The sequence below is a fragment of the Lacerta agilis genome, chromosome 15 (assembly GCF_009819535.1).
Source record: "Lacerta agilis isolate rLacAgi1 chromosome 15, rLacAgi1.pri, whole genome shotgun sequence".
Classification (NCBI taxonomy): domain Eukaryota; kingdom Metazoa; phylum Chordata; class Lepidosauria; order Squamata; family Lacertidae; genus Lacerta; species Lacerta agilis.
Window position 1 is genome coordinate 31,996,830 of NC_046326.1, and position 19,299 is coordinate 32,016,128.

A 19,299-nucleotide genomic window follows, 5' to 3' on the forward strand; every position below is an offset into this window, starting at 1 on the left:
CGCTTCTACCCCTGAGTCTCTGCCCCAGCCTCTTCCTGCTCACTAAACCCTGTTCCCCTTCAGCTTCAGACACCTCCTCCTCCCAGTCTTCTCCCTTTGACTGCCCATCATCGTCCCACCACCAGTCCTCCAGCTCTGAGCCTTCTTCCCTTTGGGGTTCCACCATTCCTCTGCGTCCAGCCAGTCCGTGGCTCTGCAACAAGCAGAATCGGTCTCGGATTTCCCCAAACAAAACTGCTTTAACTTGGGGTCGCAAATCATAGCTGAGCCAAATTTTCTCTTAAAGTTATTAGGGTTTCTTTGGTGGTTGGGGTAGTCTGAGGGGCTTCTGTGGGAAGGAATGGCAGCTGCCACAAGCACTGCTGCTGGTAAATTTACAAAAATACCACCCCCACCCCCATTTCGCCACTTGCAAATAGGATGACAACATTGCAGAGGGTGAAGGCATTTCCACTCAGTCCAGTCAAAAATCTCAACAAAAAGAGGACAGAGCTGGTGCCAAAGCAAGGCTATTTGATCTGTTGTTGTTGTTATCTCCTCTTCACCAGCAGGTCCTAGAGCAGGTTATGGCAATTTAAAACTGGGTTTTAAAAATAGTTAAATCAGTCACAAGACTCAAGTGGGTCATAATACCACATGTTTTATTTAATTATTCCAGTCATAAAATTTATACATCACTTGGTTATTTATTTTTTTTAAAGCAACCCTCATATCAGTTTATAAAAAGAACGAAACAATAAAATTACAGGTTAGAAACTGTTGAAAGCAACTATTTAAAACATTTTTTAAAAAATTAAAATCAACAATAAACTAAAATCAGATTAGAACACATATCAACATTCTACGTGTCTGGGTAAGCCTTTGTCTGAACAAAAATGTTTTTAGTAGGCACCGAAAAGAGTACAGCGAAAGTGCCTGCTTGATGTCAAATCAAAGCCGTCGATTGGGATAAGGCAAGCTCGTGCTTGGAAACTTCTCTGGTGTCAGGGGAAAGAGATACACAAGGATTGAGGCACACAGTCACTTGGTGCCATCCGTATATGCAAATATCTGGCTCGTTTAAGACTATATTGAACCTTTATTCTCAATTATGATGGAAGTCATAGATGGAGAGTACTTTTTATTTTTTTAAATCTATTGTTTGTAAAGGAAATCTTTGTATAATACTTTATTATTATCCCTTGGGAGGTGCACTGTATATTTGTACTTTTGTCCCAGCAGGCTGTGATGCTTTTGTGGGGGGGGGGGGAATCTGGATCCTGTCTCCTTAAGAAGAGAGAGCCTAAGCAGAGCCCTGAAACCAGCAACACAGAAAATAAGCTGATCAATTGCGCAAGGCAAGTGAATGATGCTCCTCTGTCTTGCCACACCTCATCTGCTCAGAGAGGGCAAGTGAGCACCTAACAGCTGCAGCAAGGAGGCAGAGGAGCAGGGACCAGGGTCAACGAGGGCCCCCCTGCAGGGGTGTGGGTCTCAGCAGGTGCCCAACGTTGCCACGGATCAGCATTGCCCACTGTCACCAGGCTGCCCCGGCAGTGCTCAGCCACAGGAAGGGCATGTTCTAAGAATCTAAGAGGTGCGCTGAGATTGTGATAGGGAGGGCCAGGAGACTTTGCTGGTGCCCTACCTGTGGTGAGTGCAGACACCTAGAACATGCCCTAGAACCATGCGCAGCATGCAGGGGGGTTGTGGCAGCTGAGTCCACATGGGAATAGAATAAAAAAAAAAATTCATTCCAGTAGCACCTTAGAGACCAACTAAGTTTGTTCTTGGTATGAGCTTTTGTGTGCATGGCTACCTACCTGTAATGGGAATAGAGTGAGGTTAAGGCCTCCAAGGGTCTTCTGGTCCTCATGATTCCATACTTGAAAATCTGAAAGCCACTGTCGTGTTGTTGTTGTTTAAAAAAAGGTTATACAGTGGTACCTTGGTTCTCAAACTTAATCCGTTCCGGAAGTCCGTTCCAAAACCAAAGTGTTCCAAAACCAAGGCGCGTTTTCTCATAGAAAGTAATGCAAAATGGATTAATCGGTTCCAGATTTTTAAAAACAACCCCTAAAACAGCAATTTAACATGAATTTTACTATATAACAAGACCATTGATCCATAAAATGAAAGCAATAATCAATGTAATGTACTATAAAATAAATAAAACAGTATTGTAGAAGATAAAAATTAAAAGTAATTTTTTTTCCTTACCTGCACTGATGATAGTCATTGTTTGGACAGGGGGCTTTTATCCATTTCTGCAGTCACACAATCAATCAATCAGTAGCTGAACTGGGTTCTATATAGTCACAAAAACTAATTAACCAAAAAAGCCTCAAAAACAAAAATGCAAAATGAATAGAAAAAACAGAAGCGCCAAACTTAATCTGTTCCGGAAGTCCGTTTGACTTCCGAAATGTTCTGATTGGTGCAGGTGCCCCAGAAACAATAGCCGACAACCACTATGGATGATCAGCTTCCGAAAATCGTTTGAAAACCGGAACACTTACTTCCAGGTTTTCAGCGTTTGAGTACCAAGGTGTTTGAGAACCAAGCTACCACTGTACCAGTATTTCTTATGAAACCCTGACCTCTAGTGGCCTGGTTCTGTACTAGGCCAGTGTTTTTCAACCACTGTTCCGTGGCACACTAGTGTGCCGCGAGATGTTGCCTGGTGTGCCGTGGGAAAAATGGGAAAGTAATTATAAAATACTTTCTTTGTGTTTATTTGATTCCTATTCAAGAGAATTACTTTATATATAGTCAATATAGGCACAGAGTTAATTTTTTTTAACATTTTCTAATGGTGGTGTGCCTCGTGATTTTTTTCATGAAACAAGTGTGCCTTTGCCCAAAAAAGGTTGAAAAACACTGTACTAGGCAATCCTATTTATAATGTGGATTGTTGCAATCTATTTTATCATCTATCTATCTATCTATCTATCTATCTTATCTATCTATCTATCTCCATGGATCTGGGGAATTTTTGCCCTCTGAGGATGTGGAGCAAAAAAAAAAAATTAGCAGCAAGGAGAGGCATGCCTGAAAAATCAGCTCTCTATTGTTTGCAATATCCTACCCAGAATGGTGCTTTAGTTTTTTAAATATAGCTCATTGTGCACCTGCAAGAACACACTTCTTAATTTCTGTTTAAAAAAAGGTTTTGTTTTGTTTGCCGCATCTCAAATATGCCTGAAAGCCAGACCATCTGAAGTGTGTGGTTTTCCACTGGGATCCCAAAAAGTCCATGTTATCATTTATCTTTAGTTTGCCCCTATCTTTGTTTGTTGTTGTTGTTAATTGCACTTATATCCCAATTTTTCTCCAAGGAGTTCAAAGTGGCATATATACCGGTAGTTCTCCCTCCTCTCACTTAATCCCCACAACAGCCCTGTGAGGTAGTTCAGGTTGAGAGGCAGTGACTGGCACTCAAGGTGAGCGTCATGGCCAAATGTGGATTTGAAATCTAGTCTGTCAGATCTTACTCCGACACTAACCGCTACAACCACACTGGCTCTCAACATCTATTATGCATCTATTAAATCTCAACCTCCCGTTTCTTGTCTTCCTTCGTATGTATGGAAATACCCTTCCAAAAAAAATAATAATAACACGGACTTGCCACTGCAAGGCGTGAGAGATCCCAATTATCTTTCTATTGTTACTTGTCCCTATTTAATGCACCAGGTCTTGTCCCCCAACCCCACAGGCCGCTGTGCTGACTTGCAGATCCAATTCACCGAAGCCGTCTCCACAGTTGCCGACCAGAAAGAACTGATTGCGAAACTGGAGCACGACCTCAGCACCATTCAGTCCATGTCTGCGATGCACCGCCCCGACGCAGAGGTGAGTCCCCTTTAACAATTTGCTGCCACCCACTTGCAGCAAAGTCAGCCACCAGGGACCGAGCCTGATGAGACCCATTCATACCGTTAGTCTTCTCCTCTGTGGAGAACTCCCCATTGCTATGAATGGCTACTAGCCCCCATGGCTAGCTGCTGGGAATCACTAGTGGAAAGGAGTGCCTCTGAATAGCTGCGGCGAGTGAACTAGACTGGGAACCAGGGTAGAGAGAGGTGCTTTAAATATTTGCATCCCCCTGTGTTTCCTATCCTATTGGCAGCTCCGTATACCTCCTGTTTGTATTGGAAGAAAAGCTTCCATTAGTGCAGATGGGAGCTTTACTGCCAATGCATAGAACAGGTGTCGGGGGGGGGCATTCCAGAAAGGGACCTCAGTGGGGTGCAAAGTTTTAAAGCCCCTCTGCACCTTGGGCCTTGATTTGGACTGGGCAGGTGATTTGGACTGGGCAGGTGTGAAACATCCTTCTCAGGACTCAGCTACATTAGTAAAGAATAAACTGTTTTATATGCATTATAATAACACTGTGACACCAGCTGCCGCCAACGTGATTTCCCATAATAAAGTTTGCAGTGCTTTTTCCTGAAATGCTTTTTCGATGTGTCTCGACCCAGCCTCGCCGTTCCCAGCTGACTTGTCTCGTTTGGCTTTCAGCTAGTTCTCAACTTGCCCTGTTGTTTCATTCTGCATAATAATTCATTACACATAAATTGAATGCATAATGGATGTAATACACACTCTCTCACACACACACACACACACACACACACAGAGAGAGAGAGAGAGAGAGAGAGAGATGGCAAATAGTACAGCAAAATTACCCATTTCAAATACAAACCACTCTATGCAAAGCAAGGCATAGGACGTCTTCAGGACTTGTCTTACTCAAATCCATAGGTGGCCCAGTGGGAGCCTGGTTCAAAATGGCAGGCAGTGGGAGGAGCCAGAGGCAAAATGGTGGCCGGGAGAGTGGAGTTAGTTACCCTCTGCACCCAGTGAAGCCATGCCCCAGGATGAGCTGACTATACAAATTCAAATCCACACTTTAGTTATTACAGATCAGGGATGCTAATTTAGTCTTTGCTGTTCAATCAGGAGGTGTAAATATTCCACCAGGAGATCCCAGTCAGCTGCTATAATATTAGCAATAGCATCTCGGCTACAACGACTATCTTGTCGTGAATGGAAAGAAGAGCAAACTCTCCCATGTGTTCCTGCATCCGTAATTCTCCTCTTCTCTTTCCTTCCCAAAGGGTGCCGCCATTCAAAACCTTGAGAACATCCCTGAGCCCATCAAAGAGGCAACAGCGCTTTTCTATGGTAAGCAATTAGCCAGCAGATGGAGACTCTGTTTGCCCAGCCCGTGGGTGAGATTGCTCCAACTACTAGAGTCCTTTTGGTGACCTCAACAGGAGGCAGTGATGCTTTCTTATGTTTTAATCAGGTGAGGTAGGAGGGCAGAAACCCTCATAGGTTCTCTAAGGTCTTCTAAGGGTTGTTTCTCCCCCCAAAAAAGCAGGGGGAGGGGAAAGCCAGTTGGGAATGGCCAGCTAAGTTATGATGAAAAATGGCAGAGTTGGCCAAAAAAAAAAAATTGTTGGTGAAAAGGAAAGAATAAAAGAAAGCAAAAGTGTTCAAAGAGATGTACATAGCCATTTACTGACTGCAGTGAATGACCTTGGGAGTGCTGTGGGTTTCAACGTTTTTCCTGCAATCCGACCTGTTTCCTAGGCTACCCACCGTCGGCAAGCACCCCGATTCCAGAGGGCCAGATGGACTCCCTCCTCTCCATCATCTCTAGCCAGAGGGAGCGCTTCCGAGCACGCAACCACGAGTTAGAAGCGGTAAGGATCCCCGGAGGGCAGCAGGGGCTTGGACTGGCCCCGCAGGCCCTGCCGGTTCTTGGGCCGTGCAGCCAGGGGTCATGGCAGCTGGGCCACCATCTTGAAAAGGCTATCCCGGCCAAGCAAGCGCAAGGCAGTGGAAATGAAAACGGACATCTGATCAAACGAGTCTCTCTGGGACTCTGCCGTGGGGGAAGTATCCACCGGACCGCGTCTCTGGAAAACTTTCTTATGCCGCCGACAGGCCTGTTCCACAGTTTAACACTTTCTTGAATAGCCAGTCATTCTGATGATCATTCTGCGCTGCTTTTGTTGTTTTCATATTGCTGTGTGCTGTCATGAGAGGGCGGTATATGAATACTTTATTCTGAATATAAGCAAATGCATTCACAGCAAGTTTTCTGAGGGCGGGACTTGCGTATTTCCAGAAACACAGGCCTGCCTCTGAACGGGGCAGGTAGTTGATTTATTATTATTATTATTATTATTATTATTATTATTATTATTATTATTATTTAGGCTATGTTTGCTGTCCTTGGCTCCTTTTGGGAAGGAGGGAGGCAGGACATAATTTTAATAAATAAATGAAGAAGAGCTATCCAGAAAGTGAGCACTCACGTTGTTACTATGGAAGCTTCCATCTCTGTGCAGAGCTTGTGCCTTTTATCAGGAGCTCAGAAGGGCCTGATTCTGACCCTTCTCCTTCTCTCTCTGTTCTGGCAGGAGAACCGGATGATGCAGCACACAATGCAGGCCCTCCAAAGCGAGCTGGACAACCTGAGAGCCGACAACATCAAGCTGTATGAGAAGATTAAATTCCTGCAAAGCTATCCCGGGCGGGTGAGTGGGCTGCCCTGTCGAGAATGGCATTACGCTTGTTTATGAAAGGGCTGTCTTAAGTCATCTAGCCGCCTGAGATGTAATAGGGACAATGCTTCCTTAAAACATATGTTCTTACAGCGTCCTACATTGGTAAATTTTTAGCAGAGAGTAATAGAAATGATCAACACAACTGTACAAAATAATCTTATATTTGCAGGGAAATATCCTTTTCAATTATATTCCCAATACAAGGGGGCACCTGCTACCTTCTTCTACACTAGGGTGAGACGTATTGTTTTTCTGTTCAGATTACAGGAATTATTTCTGCACTTGCACCTGTATGTATAAATTTGCATATGCAAATCTACTGTAAATCTACACACACTTTTCTTTTTTGGTGATGTCTAAGTGAATCTCCTTGGGAAAGGTTCCGGGGAAGAGGCAGCCTCACTCGGATGGTTTGCAAAGCTGGTTTTTCACGATTATTTTGACAGCCGGCTTCAGCGTAGCAGCAATTCACACAGGGCCTGTCCTTGCGCCACTGATTCAGCACACCTTGGCTGGCAGTGCATTAATGTGTTGAATGAACTGGCCCCCAACCGGGGAATGGCAGGATCCGGTCATGTAATCCTTTGGAGCCATTTTGTTCAAAGTCATTTTGCTGTCTGTGTGAATGGCCCAGAAGTGACACAATGTCCTAGAAGCCTCTAGAGTCGGCATAGCTCCAAATAACAACTACTGAGGGGGAAGACAACATTGGGGAGCCCAGCCACTATGCCCTCCTGTTTGTGGGCTTCCCAGCATGGCAAATGGGAAGTTGGACCAGATGTCTTCTTTAGTTTCTTCCACTTATAAAGATATCATTCTTCTTAACATACAAGAGTCACGCTATGTCTACCAGGAGATGTTTGATATTATAATACTGATCTAAATATTCTTTGAAAATTTTCCATTCTTTTTGTACCTTTTGATTGGAATAGCCTCTAACTCTCTAAGACAATATAATAAAGTGGATCCGTGTGTAGAAAAATGGGGGGTGGGTGGGAACGCAATGAGTATAATCGGAAGTCTATTGTGTTTATTTCGTGTTATATTTTCATTTTCATTTTCTTTCTTTTTCTTTTCTTTTGCTTTTTCTGAGTTTCTTCTCTGTCTTGGTTTTTTCCCCCTTTTTTCCTTTTGGTGTACTTCTTTATCTGACCTGCTAAGGAAAAAGAGGAAAAGTTGATAAAAGTTAATATAAAATATGGATGAATTCAAAAGGAAGCTATATACAAATTTATATATTAGCATGTAAATACTAATGTACAACTGTAATGAAGAAATATGACTATGAATGTTATTCTCTATGTGTTATTGTTATTGTCAATTTTGTTATATATATAAAATATATAAATATATATATAAAAAGGAAGTTGGACCAGATGAAGCCTGATCCTGCAGGGATGCTTTATGCCCCCTCTGGGAAACAGTGGGTGCTTTTCATTCTCTAGTTCAGCTTCCACTGCACCCAGTGCTGATACCAAGGTGAAGAAGGCAGGTGGAGGAATTTTCTTTCGGTTAGGTTTCCCTTTTTTTTGCTATGGTGCCGGTGGGTTCCCACATGCACGACCTTTTCAGAGACAGGGTAGTATATAATCACAAATTAGAGTAATTTAGTTGGCTTGGAGGACACTTTCCCAGCTCCAACCCGTTTGCACAACCTTTTAACATTTTGCAAGAGCAAAGTTCTCTGGCTTCCATCATGCGGCGCTGGTCCTCCACACGTCCAGGAGAGAGAGCTCTTCCCCTTCCCAAGTAACCCAGTGGCTTCAGGGAATCTGCTTCCTGAGAGAGCATGTGCCAACTTGAGAAGAGAAGGGCAGAGCAAAGCACTTTGCTTCAGTGTTTTCAAGCACCGCCCTGTTTATTGCTTGACGTCTCTCGCCATTGGCTCTGCTGCAGGTGTGCTTCTCAGCATCCCACCCGTCAAAAGGAGGGTGGCCCAAAACTCATCTCATATCAAACACACACACACACACACGAAGGAAAGCATCGCCACAGAAAGGGCAAACGTGCATAAAGATCACACAGACTAATTGATATAAATAGGTGTGGAACTACAAATAATTTAATTTAAACAGAAATACAGTGCATTCACCCTAGTGGGGAAGAATGTGCTGCACCAGATGAGCTGTGTGTTTTCTCCGTCTGCTGCCCAGCTGTTCCCTGTTGATGGGCAACTTCAAGGCCCCTCCTGCCGGTACTCCCTTCTTACGGCTCTTTAAATCGGATTTTGGACTGGAAGCCAATGGCCCTCTGGACATTCTTGGACTCCCAACTCACATCGGCCCCAGCCTGCCTGGACCAGCGGTCAGGGGCAGTGTGGGTTGTAGTCCAACAACATCGGGGGGGGGGGACACACAGGGTGCCCATCCCTGAAACATAGGATGCCTTCAAATAGAGTGCTTTCCTCTTGACAGCCCTTGAAATAGAGGGCTGTAAAGGTGGCCTAGTTAGCAGGAATCATACTAGTTTCTCCGTGGCATGCTAGGGAAGTTTGCTTGCCCTTTGGGGACTGGAGGCCTTGGATGCTTTTATTTGGGGCAGGCAGTGAAGCTTGGATCTCTCTCCTGCTCTGTCGTGCACGAGGACATGCACCTACCTGCTCGCTTAGGTTGCTAAATGTCCCCCCCTCCCCAATATGCACAAACTTTCTGCTTCCTCCAGAGAACGATTGAGCCTGGGACTTTTATCTGCATGCAGAGCAGCTGCTCTACCACTGAGCTACAGCTCTGGAAGAACCATGACGTTCGAAGTGAGGCAGTAGCTTTGTGACGACTGCTTTCACACAACCAGGAGCAAACAAGCACCTGCAAACTCACCCTGACTTCTGTGTTTGGGTCTGTTCTAGGGCGGCAGCAGCGACGACACTGAGCTCCGCTACTCCACCCAGTATGAAGAGCGCCTGGACCCCTTCGCCTCCTTCAGCAGGAAGGTAAAGAGAGGCTCTCGTTTGGAGCTGCGGGAGGGAAGGGAAAGAAGTGCTTTGAAATACAGACGTACCTTGGGAGTCGAATGGAATCCATTCCGGAAGTCCGTTTGACTTCCAAAACATTTGACTTCCAAGGTGTGGCTTCCAGTTGGCTGCAGGAAGCTCCTGCAGCCAATCGGAAGCCCCACCGGATGTTCGACTTCCAAAAGAACGTTCAAAAACCGGAACAATCACTTCCGGTTTTCAATTGTTCAGGAGCCAAAACATTCAGCAACTAAATTCCAAGGTACGACTGTACTACATTTCCTAAATGATGGTGATGGCTATCAGCCACCTTCAACCAGTGCTCAACCATTGTTTTAGGATTTTTTTCCATTACATCTTGTTTAGCTACATCTTGTTTATCTGGGGCAACCCTGCCAGATGGGTGGGGTGTAAATAAGAAAATTGTTGTTGTTGTTGTTACCACTATTATTACTAACTTTAATTACTGCAAGAGCACTTTTAAGGGTATGCGGTGTTCCTACAGCAGCAATCTCAGCCACCCTGGCGATGCCCCTATGCCCGGCTGGCAGGCAAGCAGGCATTAGTGGGGCCACTTTACAGATGGCAAACTAAGCTTGGAGGATAACATCTTGACCTCAAGTCTGTTCACATTTAAGCACTGGGTAGATTTAAGTGGGGTTGTTAGATCATGGGCTGATGTTGGCATTGCAGGTGAGGCACGGCCGATTTCAGTTTTGCCTTTCACTTTTCCATCTCTGCTTTGTGTTTGTTTGTACTCAGGAGCGCCAGAGGAAGTACCTGAGTCTCAGCCCGTGGGATAAGGCGACTCTTAGCATGGTAAGACAAGCACTGATGCTCTGTCCTCTCCCATCTGATGTGGAGGAACACTGACATCGGCCACATTCACACCAGACGTTGAAAGCAGTGTGATACCACTTTAAACAGTTATGGCTTCCCCCCAAAGAAGGATGGGAGCCGTAGTTTGTTAAGGGTGCTGAGAGTTGTTAGGAGACCCCTCTATTCCCCTCACAGAGCTACATTTCTCAAAGGTTCCCAGAGAAGAGGGATTTGTCTGGGAACTGTCACTTGGTAAGGGGAATAGGGAGGGTCTCCTGACAACTTTCAGACGAGGAAACCAGAACGGGACCTGGTTTTCCGGAGGCAGCTACATCGCTGGTTTATAAAAAGTCAATTTGATCCTGGTTGTTAGCAAGTGTGCATTCCTCATGCATGGAGAAGAAAAGGCCGTGAGTCACTGGGACCAACCTGGCCTGGCGACAAGCCCTAGTTTCACAGCTGGTGTCTGTGTGTGTCTGTGCTGAAATGCGAGGCTCAGCAGGTGTGCACTGTCACCAGTTGCCCTGCCATCCTTGTGTACTGAAGTCACCAGGCCTGGCATGTCAGGAAGATCATATTTGCCTCTGAAGGCAATCCTGTCCCACAGTTTGGACAGAACTGGCATCCCATGTTGCGTTGGAAATACCCAGAGGATGGAAACAGATGTTTGGAGAGGTCTGGGCTGGTTGCCAGCAGAGTTTTCACCAGCTGCGATCTGCTTCATACATGGATACACAAAGCCGCTTTTCCCTGAGTCAGCCCACTGGTCCACTTAGCTTACTGTCGCCTGCTCTGTCCGGCAGCACCTCTCCACAGTCTGCAATCCCTTTCTTAATAACTTGGTGCAAACCTATAGTGTGCAGCCATGCTGTGTGCAGTCCTGGTCACTTCGCTTCAAAAAGAGCTGGGAGAAAGGTTCAGAAAAGGGCAACCAAAACCAAAATGATCAAGTGGGTGGAGCAACTCCCTTATGTGGAAAGATTTCAAAATATGAGACTTTTTTGCCTAAAAAATAAGCTAGTAAGGTAGGGAGGCGAGTGCGACATGTTTGAGGTATAGGCAACAGTTATGCATGGTGCAGAGAAAGTAGACAGAGAGATGTTTTCTCTACCTCATAATAACTAGAACCCAGCAGTACTAGCCAAGGATCTGAGCAGCGGAGATTCAGGACGGACAAAAGATTAGGTCTTTTGAGTGGTGGCTCCTCACTTGTGGAATGCTCTCCCCAGGGAGGCTCGCCTGGTGCCTTCATTACATAACTTCAGGCTCCAGGCAGAAACATTCCTCTTCTCCCAGGCCTCTGGCTAATTAAACAATCTATGGCCTTTTAAAGTGTAGGGAGAGGCGTTGTTTTCGTTTGGTACAATGGTGTGTGTTGTTATATTGTAAATCACCCTGTGATCTTCAGGTGAAGGGTGGCATAAAAGTTTAATAAATATGAACAATATATAAACTTGCCTAATTTGTACAGGGTGGCATGCATTTTGCTTTTCATCGGCAGAATTTTGTATTTGTTTGTTTTTCTGAAAAGAGTATTTATGCCAAACCCCGTCTTCTTTTGGTGCACCTGCAGGGAAGATTCATCCTCTCCAACAAGACGGCCCGTACAATTGCCTTTTTCTACACTCTCTTCTTGCATTGCCTTGTTTTCCTGGTAAGTATGTGGCTTGCTCTCTCTCTGGTATCCTCCTGCCTTTGGAGATAAGGAGTCTGTAGTTCAGCCTTGACACACCTGGTGCCCTTAAGTAGCTTTATCTGTTTCAGAGCATTTGTACCCCGCTCTTCAGCCGGAAAGGGCTTTCTTTTGGAATGGCTTGTGTACCATCGGTTGACTGGGAACCCCAAACCCCCCAGGCACCCACTAGATTGGACCTCAAAGCCTGAATCTCTGTTGTTACAGGGGGAACCTGAGCAAAGAGGGTTATTATGGGGTGGGGTTGGGGTTCCCACTCTCAGCTGAACAATTAACAGGCTGCCTTTACTTTCTCAGGTTCTCTACAAAACGGCTTGGAGTGAGAGCGTGGGCAGAGACTGTGCCGCCTTCTGTGCAAAGAAGTAAGTATCAGAGGGGCCGCCTTCCCAGTTCTCTCCTTCAGTCTACCATGTAGATGCTTCTTCGGCTTCTGCAAACATGCCTTTCACTCTGCAAATGTGGAAACCAGGGCCGCAGGTGTCGAGTCAGTTGAGCCAATCCATCGCTTGTGGTTTGAAGCAGGTCCGGGGGTGGGCACGCTTCCTGTCCCACATCTCGGTGCTCCCCCCCCCCACCAACCCACATCCATATGTTGAGCTTTGGTCATCTACATATGAACAACCCCCTAGGGCAGAGCCGGTTCAAGACATTTTGGCACCTGAGGCAAACCACAAAATCCTGCCCCCTCTCCTCCCTGCCAGGGAAGAAGGGGTGAATGAAGATCTACATCATGAGCAAGGGCAGGGATAGAGATCTATATCAGGAGCTGCTGCCCTTGTGGATCCTGCCACCTGAGGTGGTTGTCTCACCTTGCCACATGAGTGGGCCGGCCCTGTCCTAGGGCCACCCTGGGATCCTTCTGGGAAGGAAGGGCAGGATAGCCATTCATGTGTTTATTATGGTCAACAAACTATATAGAGTTGTACCTTGGAAGTCGAATGCCTCACGATTTAAATGTTTTGGCTCCTGAACTCTGCAAACCCAGAAGTGAGCATTCCGGTTTGCAAATGTTCTTTGGAACCCCAACGCCTGACGCCAGTTCCGCAGCTTCCAGTTGGCCATAGGAGGTTGCCTGTAATAAATTTCCTCCTTGAGCACCTACATGAGGCTAAGATTTCCAGAGTGGTTTAGGGAACATTGGGAGCTGTAGCTCTGCGAGAGGAAGAGAGGGGTCTCCCATCCACTCTCAACACCCTTAAACGACACTTCCCAAAATTCTTTAAACTGATAAGATTCTGCTCTCCATGTGTAGGGCAGAAGGGGCCTGGTGCTGTATGCTGTCGTCCTTGAGAATGCCTGGCCTTGCCCCGCTTCCCCTGCCATCATCTCCTGGTGTTGCCCCTCATATGGCCAGCCTGTCAGGGTCAGGGGCTTGGCTTTTTGTCACTCTGCATTTTATGGGGCACAATATAGATTCACACCGTGGTGCGCTGATCCAGTTGCTTCAATCTCTTTCAGATATGCCGACCACCTGCACAAGTTCCACGAGAATGGCGAGAACGGGGATATGTGGCAATGAAGGCCCTGACTGGAAACCCACCCCCCCTTACTGGAGCCAATTCCATTTCCAGCCTAGAAAGGTTTAATCCCAGTGCTGCTCTGCCCCCATATTCCTTCTCCCTCAAGGACAACGTTGTTCACAGGCTCAGGCTTGAGGCAAAAAAAAAAAAAAATAGAGAGAGTGATACAACAGTTTCGCAAAGCTGACTCAAGCTGATGCACTTGATTTCTCCTTGGTTGTCTCCAGCAGTAACTATCTGTCAAAAATGCTTATAAATTCAGCAGATTTAGGGCTGGTTCAAACATTCCCCGGCTCAATAGGATATGCCTTGCCCGTTCTTGGGGACTCATCAATTCACACAGAAATTATAAACTTGACTCAAGCTGTCCGCAGAAACAGCTGCAGGCACTCCAGTCTGAGAATTACGTCTCAGAAGCTGCAGTTCCATCCATGGGTAGCCTTCTGTTTGCAGATTTGTGGTTTTTGAACGTCTGAACCAGGCTCCCAGACATTTTACATTTAAGTCTGCCTTAGCACTGGGAGTTAATTCACAGAGGGTTTTTTATACAACCATTTAAGCCAGCAGCAAGCCAGTGGTTTCATTCAGATGCAACACTCCCTGATTCTTCAAACCACAGTTTGGGAATGTGTGTGCCTGGCTTGTTAGAAAACTTCCTGGTTTCTCCAAACCAGACCTCCAAGCCAGGCTTGCAAACCACAGTCTAATCCTGATTTGCATCCTCGTTTGTGGGATTGCACAAACCATAGTGTCTGGTTCTTATGCCATGGCAAACTGTGATTTTTGACAAAGCCGGGCACATATTAAGCCGGGCACATGGGGCGGGGTGAGGTTTGAAGGACTGGAGCACCCATGAAGTCTGAATGCAGCGAGCGAGTCTTAATGCACTTCAACAGACTGGCCAGCTCCTTCAATGCTAGAGGTTCCTCCTGTGCTTATTGACAAAAGAAATTTAACAACTCCGGGACATGGAAAAAGCTGCATTGGTTGAGCAAGAGAAGGAACCAGTACGCACCTGACAGTACTAGAAATGCTTCTCATGAAACATAAACTTCCCCCTTGGCAGAGTGTGCTGCGGACCACAAGGGCTGGTTTGTGTTTGTTTTACATATTCCCGAAATGGGCCCCCAGTGGGAAGCCACAGCTCCTTGCTGCGATCCATCTCCAGGGCAGGTTTCCCCACGGAATTGTTTGTGAAGCAGCAGTTAATCCTGTTGCAAAAAAAGGAAGGGACCCAAATAATGTCACACAGAGGGATTTAAGGATAGTTTTGCTGGAGGCTTTAGCAAACTTGGGAAAACAAACATGGGAGAAAGGTGGCTTATCTGCTTTGGAACTGCTGCAGTAAACATTCTTCCTTTTGCGTGGTAAGCAGGAACTTTCTGTTGCAAAATTCCCTTCCTGTTTTTTGTTATTATTGAATTAAGAGGTTGTTCAATCCTGTTGTTTAATCGAGTAATGCAGTTGAGGGAAGAAGTGGTGGTCAAATGGATTGTGGCTTTTGAAAGCCTCTCGGAGCAGTTTCTTCGCTTTCAAATGTACCAGCGTTCTCAACTGCCTCCGAAAATCCCCCAAATGGAGTTTTCATAGTAAAGGTTTGATTTTGTAGTTGATGGTGGGTGATGCAGATTGGGAAACAGATCCTCCTCAAAACTTTCCTCTTCCTATGATTATTTAAACTGCTTCTGGTGTGCGTAAATTGGTCTTTCCCCCCCTCCCCCTGCCTGCAAAGGAAAATGCTTTCCAGTACAAATAAATGCTTGAAAGATGAATTGGACTCCCTGTGTACTCTGTTGGGTGTCAGTCTTGGAGGCCTGGGGGGGGGGGAAATGGCAGGCAGTTGAGCCAATTGGGTTGGGAGCCGAGAGACCAACCCCAGATGGCATGAAACTGAATGGAATGGGAACCCAACAGATTGTGGAATTGCAGAGTTGTTTGGGACACAGAGGGTCATCTAGTCCTTTTCTCCACAAGTCCAGCAGTCAGGATACAGGCCAGAGTCAAACCCAAAGCACAGTCCCATAGAGGTCCAGGAGCATCCAAGGTCCCTCAACATGGGCAGTTGAACAGACACAGCACCCTCATCTCTGCTTCCCTTTTGTACTTTGCATGCCAACTGCATGCTCATCTAGGCTTGATGAGGCAGGTGACCCTCACCTGTCCTGCCCTGAGCCTACGCCAGTTGAGAAATCATACCCCTCCTTCCAGAACTAGTGAGCCTCACCTGGGCTGTGGGCACTTGTCTGTCTCAGCCTCCTAGAGCGTCCCTCCCGCTACTCCCTACAGTTCAGAGGCCACCGTGTTCAAAGAGACAGGAACCCCTCTGGTTCTGGTGTTGGGCCCTGCTGGTCTGGTTCCTGTGCACTGACCTCCATCCCCTCAGCAACTAAAGCAAAAAAATAAATAAAAGTAGAAGGGAATGTCTAGAACTAAACATATAGGTATTAACTTCCATACCAAAGTCAAACTTACTAAATTACTATCACAAGTTTCCAAGTAATATCATAAAAAGACTCCATTTCTCAATGAAGACTTTTATTGTTGTCTGCCCTCTTTGGTTTTCTCCAAATAAATAAAATTGACAAATAATTACTATTCTGGCAGCAGTTAAGAGCTGTTGCATCCATTCCCTATTCTATTGGTACAGTTTTGTTAACATATCCATGCAGTAAACGGAAAGGATCCCTGGGCAAAGTGTGGCCAGTGTCCATTGCTATATATTCCAGTAATTTTCTAAATTTGGTACATGTCCAGAATATGTGCCATATCGCAGCGTTTGCAGCTTTCATTTTATTATTTTTCTCTGTCTTCCTTGTGCAACTTGTTGCTGCAAACCCAAACTTAATACAGTTCAGGAAATCTGCTCTAAGGAAGGACTTGTGTCTTGTAAATGGGACTGATGCAAAGCAGCCTCAGAGAAAAGTGAGGAATGGAAACTGGAAGCACCATGTGGCTATTTACTGGGCAGGGTCTCCCTTCCTCTTAGCTTCAGCGTCTTATCATCCCATTTCCTCTTTCTAAATTTCTAAATAACTTTGCAACAAGTGACTCTGCTCTGGGATGTCTGGCATCAACAGCATCTGTTTTCCTTGGCAAACCTTCACCATCCTTAGACCTGCAGAGCGGGGAGATCAGTTGCCTAGCAAGGGACTGTCAGATTGGGTGATGTTCAAGGTACTTTGTAAAATTGGTTTTTGAAAAACAGGTGAGAAATCTCCAATGCTGCTGCCACGCTATAACCTAGAGCTGAGCTCAAAATTTTTAGAATCTATTTCTGAGATTTACACACACACACACCATTTCTCAATCACCCCTAGCAAAATTAGACCACTTTGCAAAATGTTCTCCAGATAGTCTCCTCTCCACCATTTTCATTTTTAAATGTGGCAGCCACAATTCTCCATGCACCCACAATGCCCTGGAATGCACATTCATGCCATATTTTTGAAGCACTATGATACCACTTTAAACAGGCGCAGCTTCCCCCAATGAATTCTGGGAACTATAGTTTGTTAAGACTGCTGAAAGTTGTTAGGAGGCCCCCTAGTCCCCTCTCAGAGCTAAAATTCCCAGATCAGCTGAACAATGGTAGCTAGACCAGTGTTTTTCAACCACTGTTCCGCGGCACACTAGTGTGCCGCGAGATGTTGCCTGGTGTGCCGTGGGAAAAATTGAAAAATTCAAGAGAATTACTTTATATATAGTCAATATAGGCACAGAGTTAATTTTTTTAACATTTTCTAATGGTGGTGTGCCTCGTGATTTTTTTCATGAAACAAGTGTGCCTTTGCCCAAAAAAGGTTGAAAAACACTGAGCTAGACTGCTGCTGTCGACACCACTTACCACAGCAGCAGCAGCAGCAGCATTCAAAAAAACAGAAAGGAAAGGAAAGGGGGAAGGAGGCTACTCATGGTGACCCCACTCCCAAGAAACTGTTGGAGAATTTCTCCTCCTTCTCCTGGTAAAATTCCATTAAATGCCACCACCGGGGGGGGGGCGGGGGGGATCTGACCACAAATCAGACCACAGTGCAGTTGAGTCATTGCTTTTCCACAACCAGCTGGAAGCAAAATTTAACACAGTTCCCACATAGCAGTTCATATAGTTCTACATTAACCAAGAGCGTTCTTCTCCATGGCCAAGATCCTGCTATAATGCTTGCTCACAAGCAAGCCCTGTTCAGCAAAAATCCTTTCCAATGTTCGTTAAACGATTCCTGTTTGCGGATCCTTATTTTTATCGATTTCTTTTTGTTGATTGCAGCTGTAAGATTTCACACATGCAACCTCTCTTGATTGCCCCACTGTCGGTTAATTGCCCCACTTAATTGCTCCTGCCAGGTGAAGGAAAGGCTTTGTTTTGCTTAAAAAAGAAATGAAAGCAAAATGATTACTATTCCACTACTTATTTTTATAAATCTTTTATAGGCCTCCTATATCTGGGCAGCAGCATTTTGAGCCAGTGGAAGTTTCCAAACTGTCTTCAAAGGTTCCATGCAGATGAGTTACAGTAGTCAAACCTAGATTTGACTAAGTGCATGGATAATATCTCTGAATCATGGATTATCTGGATGGCAGATTATCTCTCTAGTTAGAGTCGCAGCTTGTGGACCAACCTTGGCACTCCTACCCATAGACGCAACCTGCACTTCCAAAGAAGGGCCACTTCCTCTGGCAGATTGAATGGACGAGACCAGGAGTGGGTCCCATGGTCAAGAAGGCAGTTCCTGCACATGCCGTAGAGAGGGAAGTGAGGGGCAGATGGGGCTCGTAAACCTGGGAAAGTAGCCCATCTAGGAGAAGGAAAACGCTGATCCTAAACGGGAGAAGAAAAGGCTAAGGAATAAACCCTACCCAAATCTGGAGCGGAGCCCCTAAAACGGTTGGATGGTATCACATACACCTCTTTCTGGCAACTCCTGCAGCCAGACTGGTGCCAGACATATTGCTCTGTTTTCATTTGGACTACATCAGCAAGGCCAAGAGTGGGGCCTTGTTGTTTGGACAAAGCAGGACCTCCGTACACACTGCCCAGGCTTGTGCCCCAGAAAGGTCACTTCAGTGCTGCTAACGCAGCTGTTTGACTTCAGCCCCAGAGGCTCACTCTGTTTCTTCTCGAGACAGCAACAGGAAGCAATAACAGCAGTTAGCGCCTGCAAACAAGAAAGTTTTAATTAAAGGTACAAGAATGCTGATAAGTTTTGATAACTCTTTGTAGGTTTCCACTGGATGGGTTGGTGTGGCAAATATATTTTACTGCAGAAAACTGCTGTGGATTTTGTTACAGTGCGCTGAAACAATCTGGCAACTCATAAAAATGTGTGAAGGCAAGATGGCAATTCCAAGAAGAAGACGAGCCTAGATAGAAGCAACCCAAGGCTAGCAAAATTGTACCATTTGGAGAGGGGAGAGCGATAGGGCCCTCCCATACCATATCAAGCTAAATGTGATTATTTTACAGGAACACCAGGGTGAACAGCCGGGTAAAACTTTCCCTGGGGAAGCTATCGACAATATGCTGTGTCCACAAACTATTTGGAGAAGTCAGCATTGCAACATCAGTCTTCATCACGACCTCGCATTAATAGATTGCTCTCTGTCTCTTAAACTGACGCATGGTCATAAAAATAGCAGGAGGAATCAGTTGCCTTTGCAGGGGATTCGTTTTGAGACTATCCGGAAGTCATGGCTGTTAGGAGAGGACGAGCTGGGAAGCTAATTTTAGCCATCCTTTCTATGGGCTAACATGTAATG

At 45.6% G+C, this 19,299-nt stretch overlaps 1 protein-coding gene across 2 annotated transcripts in view; it reads left to right on the forward strand.

The window, feature by feature from the left end:
- CUX1 (cut like homeobox 1) overlaps window positions 1-15,195 on the forward strand; it is a 268,675-nt gene extending 253,480 nt beyond the window's left edge. For both annotated transcript variants that reach the window (XM_033172446.1, XM_033172445.1), the window contains exons 15-23: window positions 3,698-3,834; window positions 5,103-5,169; window positions 5,581-5,693; window positions 6,417-6,533; window positions 9,409-9,492; window positions 10,276-10,332; window positions 11,906-11,986; window positions 12,323-12,387; window positions 13,484-15,195. In XM_033172446.1, the coding sequence (XP_033028337.1) occupies window positions 3,698-3,834; window positions 5,103-5,169; window positions 5,581-5,693; window positions 6,417-6,533; window positions 9,409-9,492; window positions 10,276-10,332; window positions 11,906-11,986; window positions 12,323-12,387; window positions 13,484-13,544 (782 nt within the window). In that variant the 3' untranslated portion in view covers window positions 13,545-15,195. The remainder of the gene's footprint in view (window positions 1-3,697; window positions 3,835-5,102; window positions 5,170-5,580; window positions 5,694-6,416; window positions 6,534-9,408; window positions 9,493-10,275; window positions 10,333-11,905; window positions 11,987-12,322; window positions 12,388-13,483) is intronic.
- The last annotated feature ends 4,104 nt before the right edge of the window (window positions 15,196-19,299 follow it).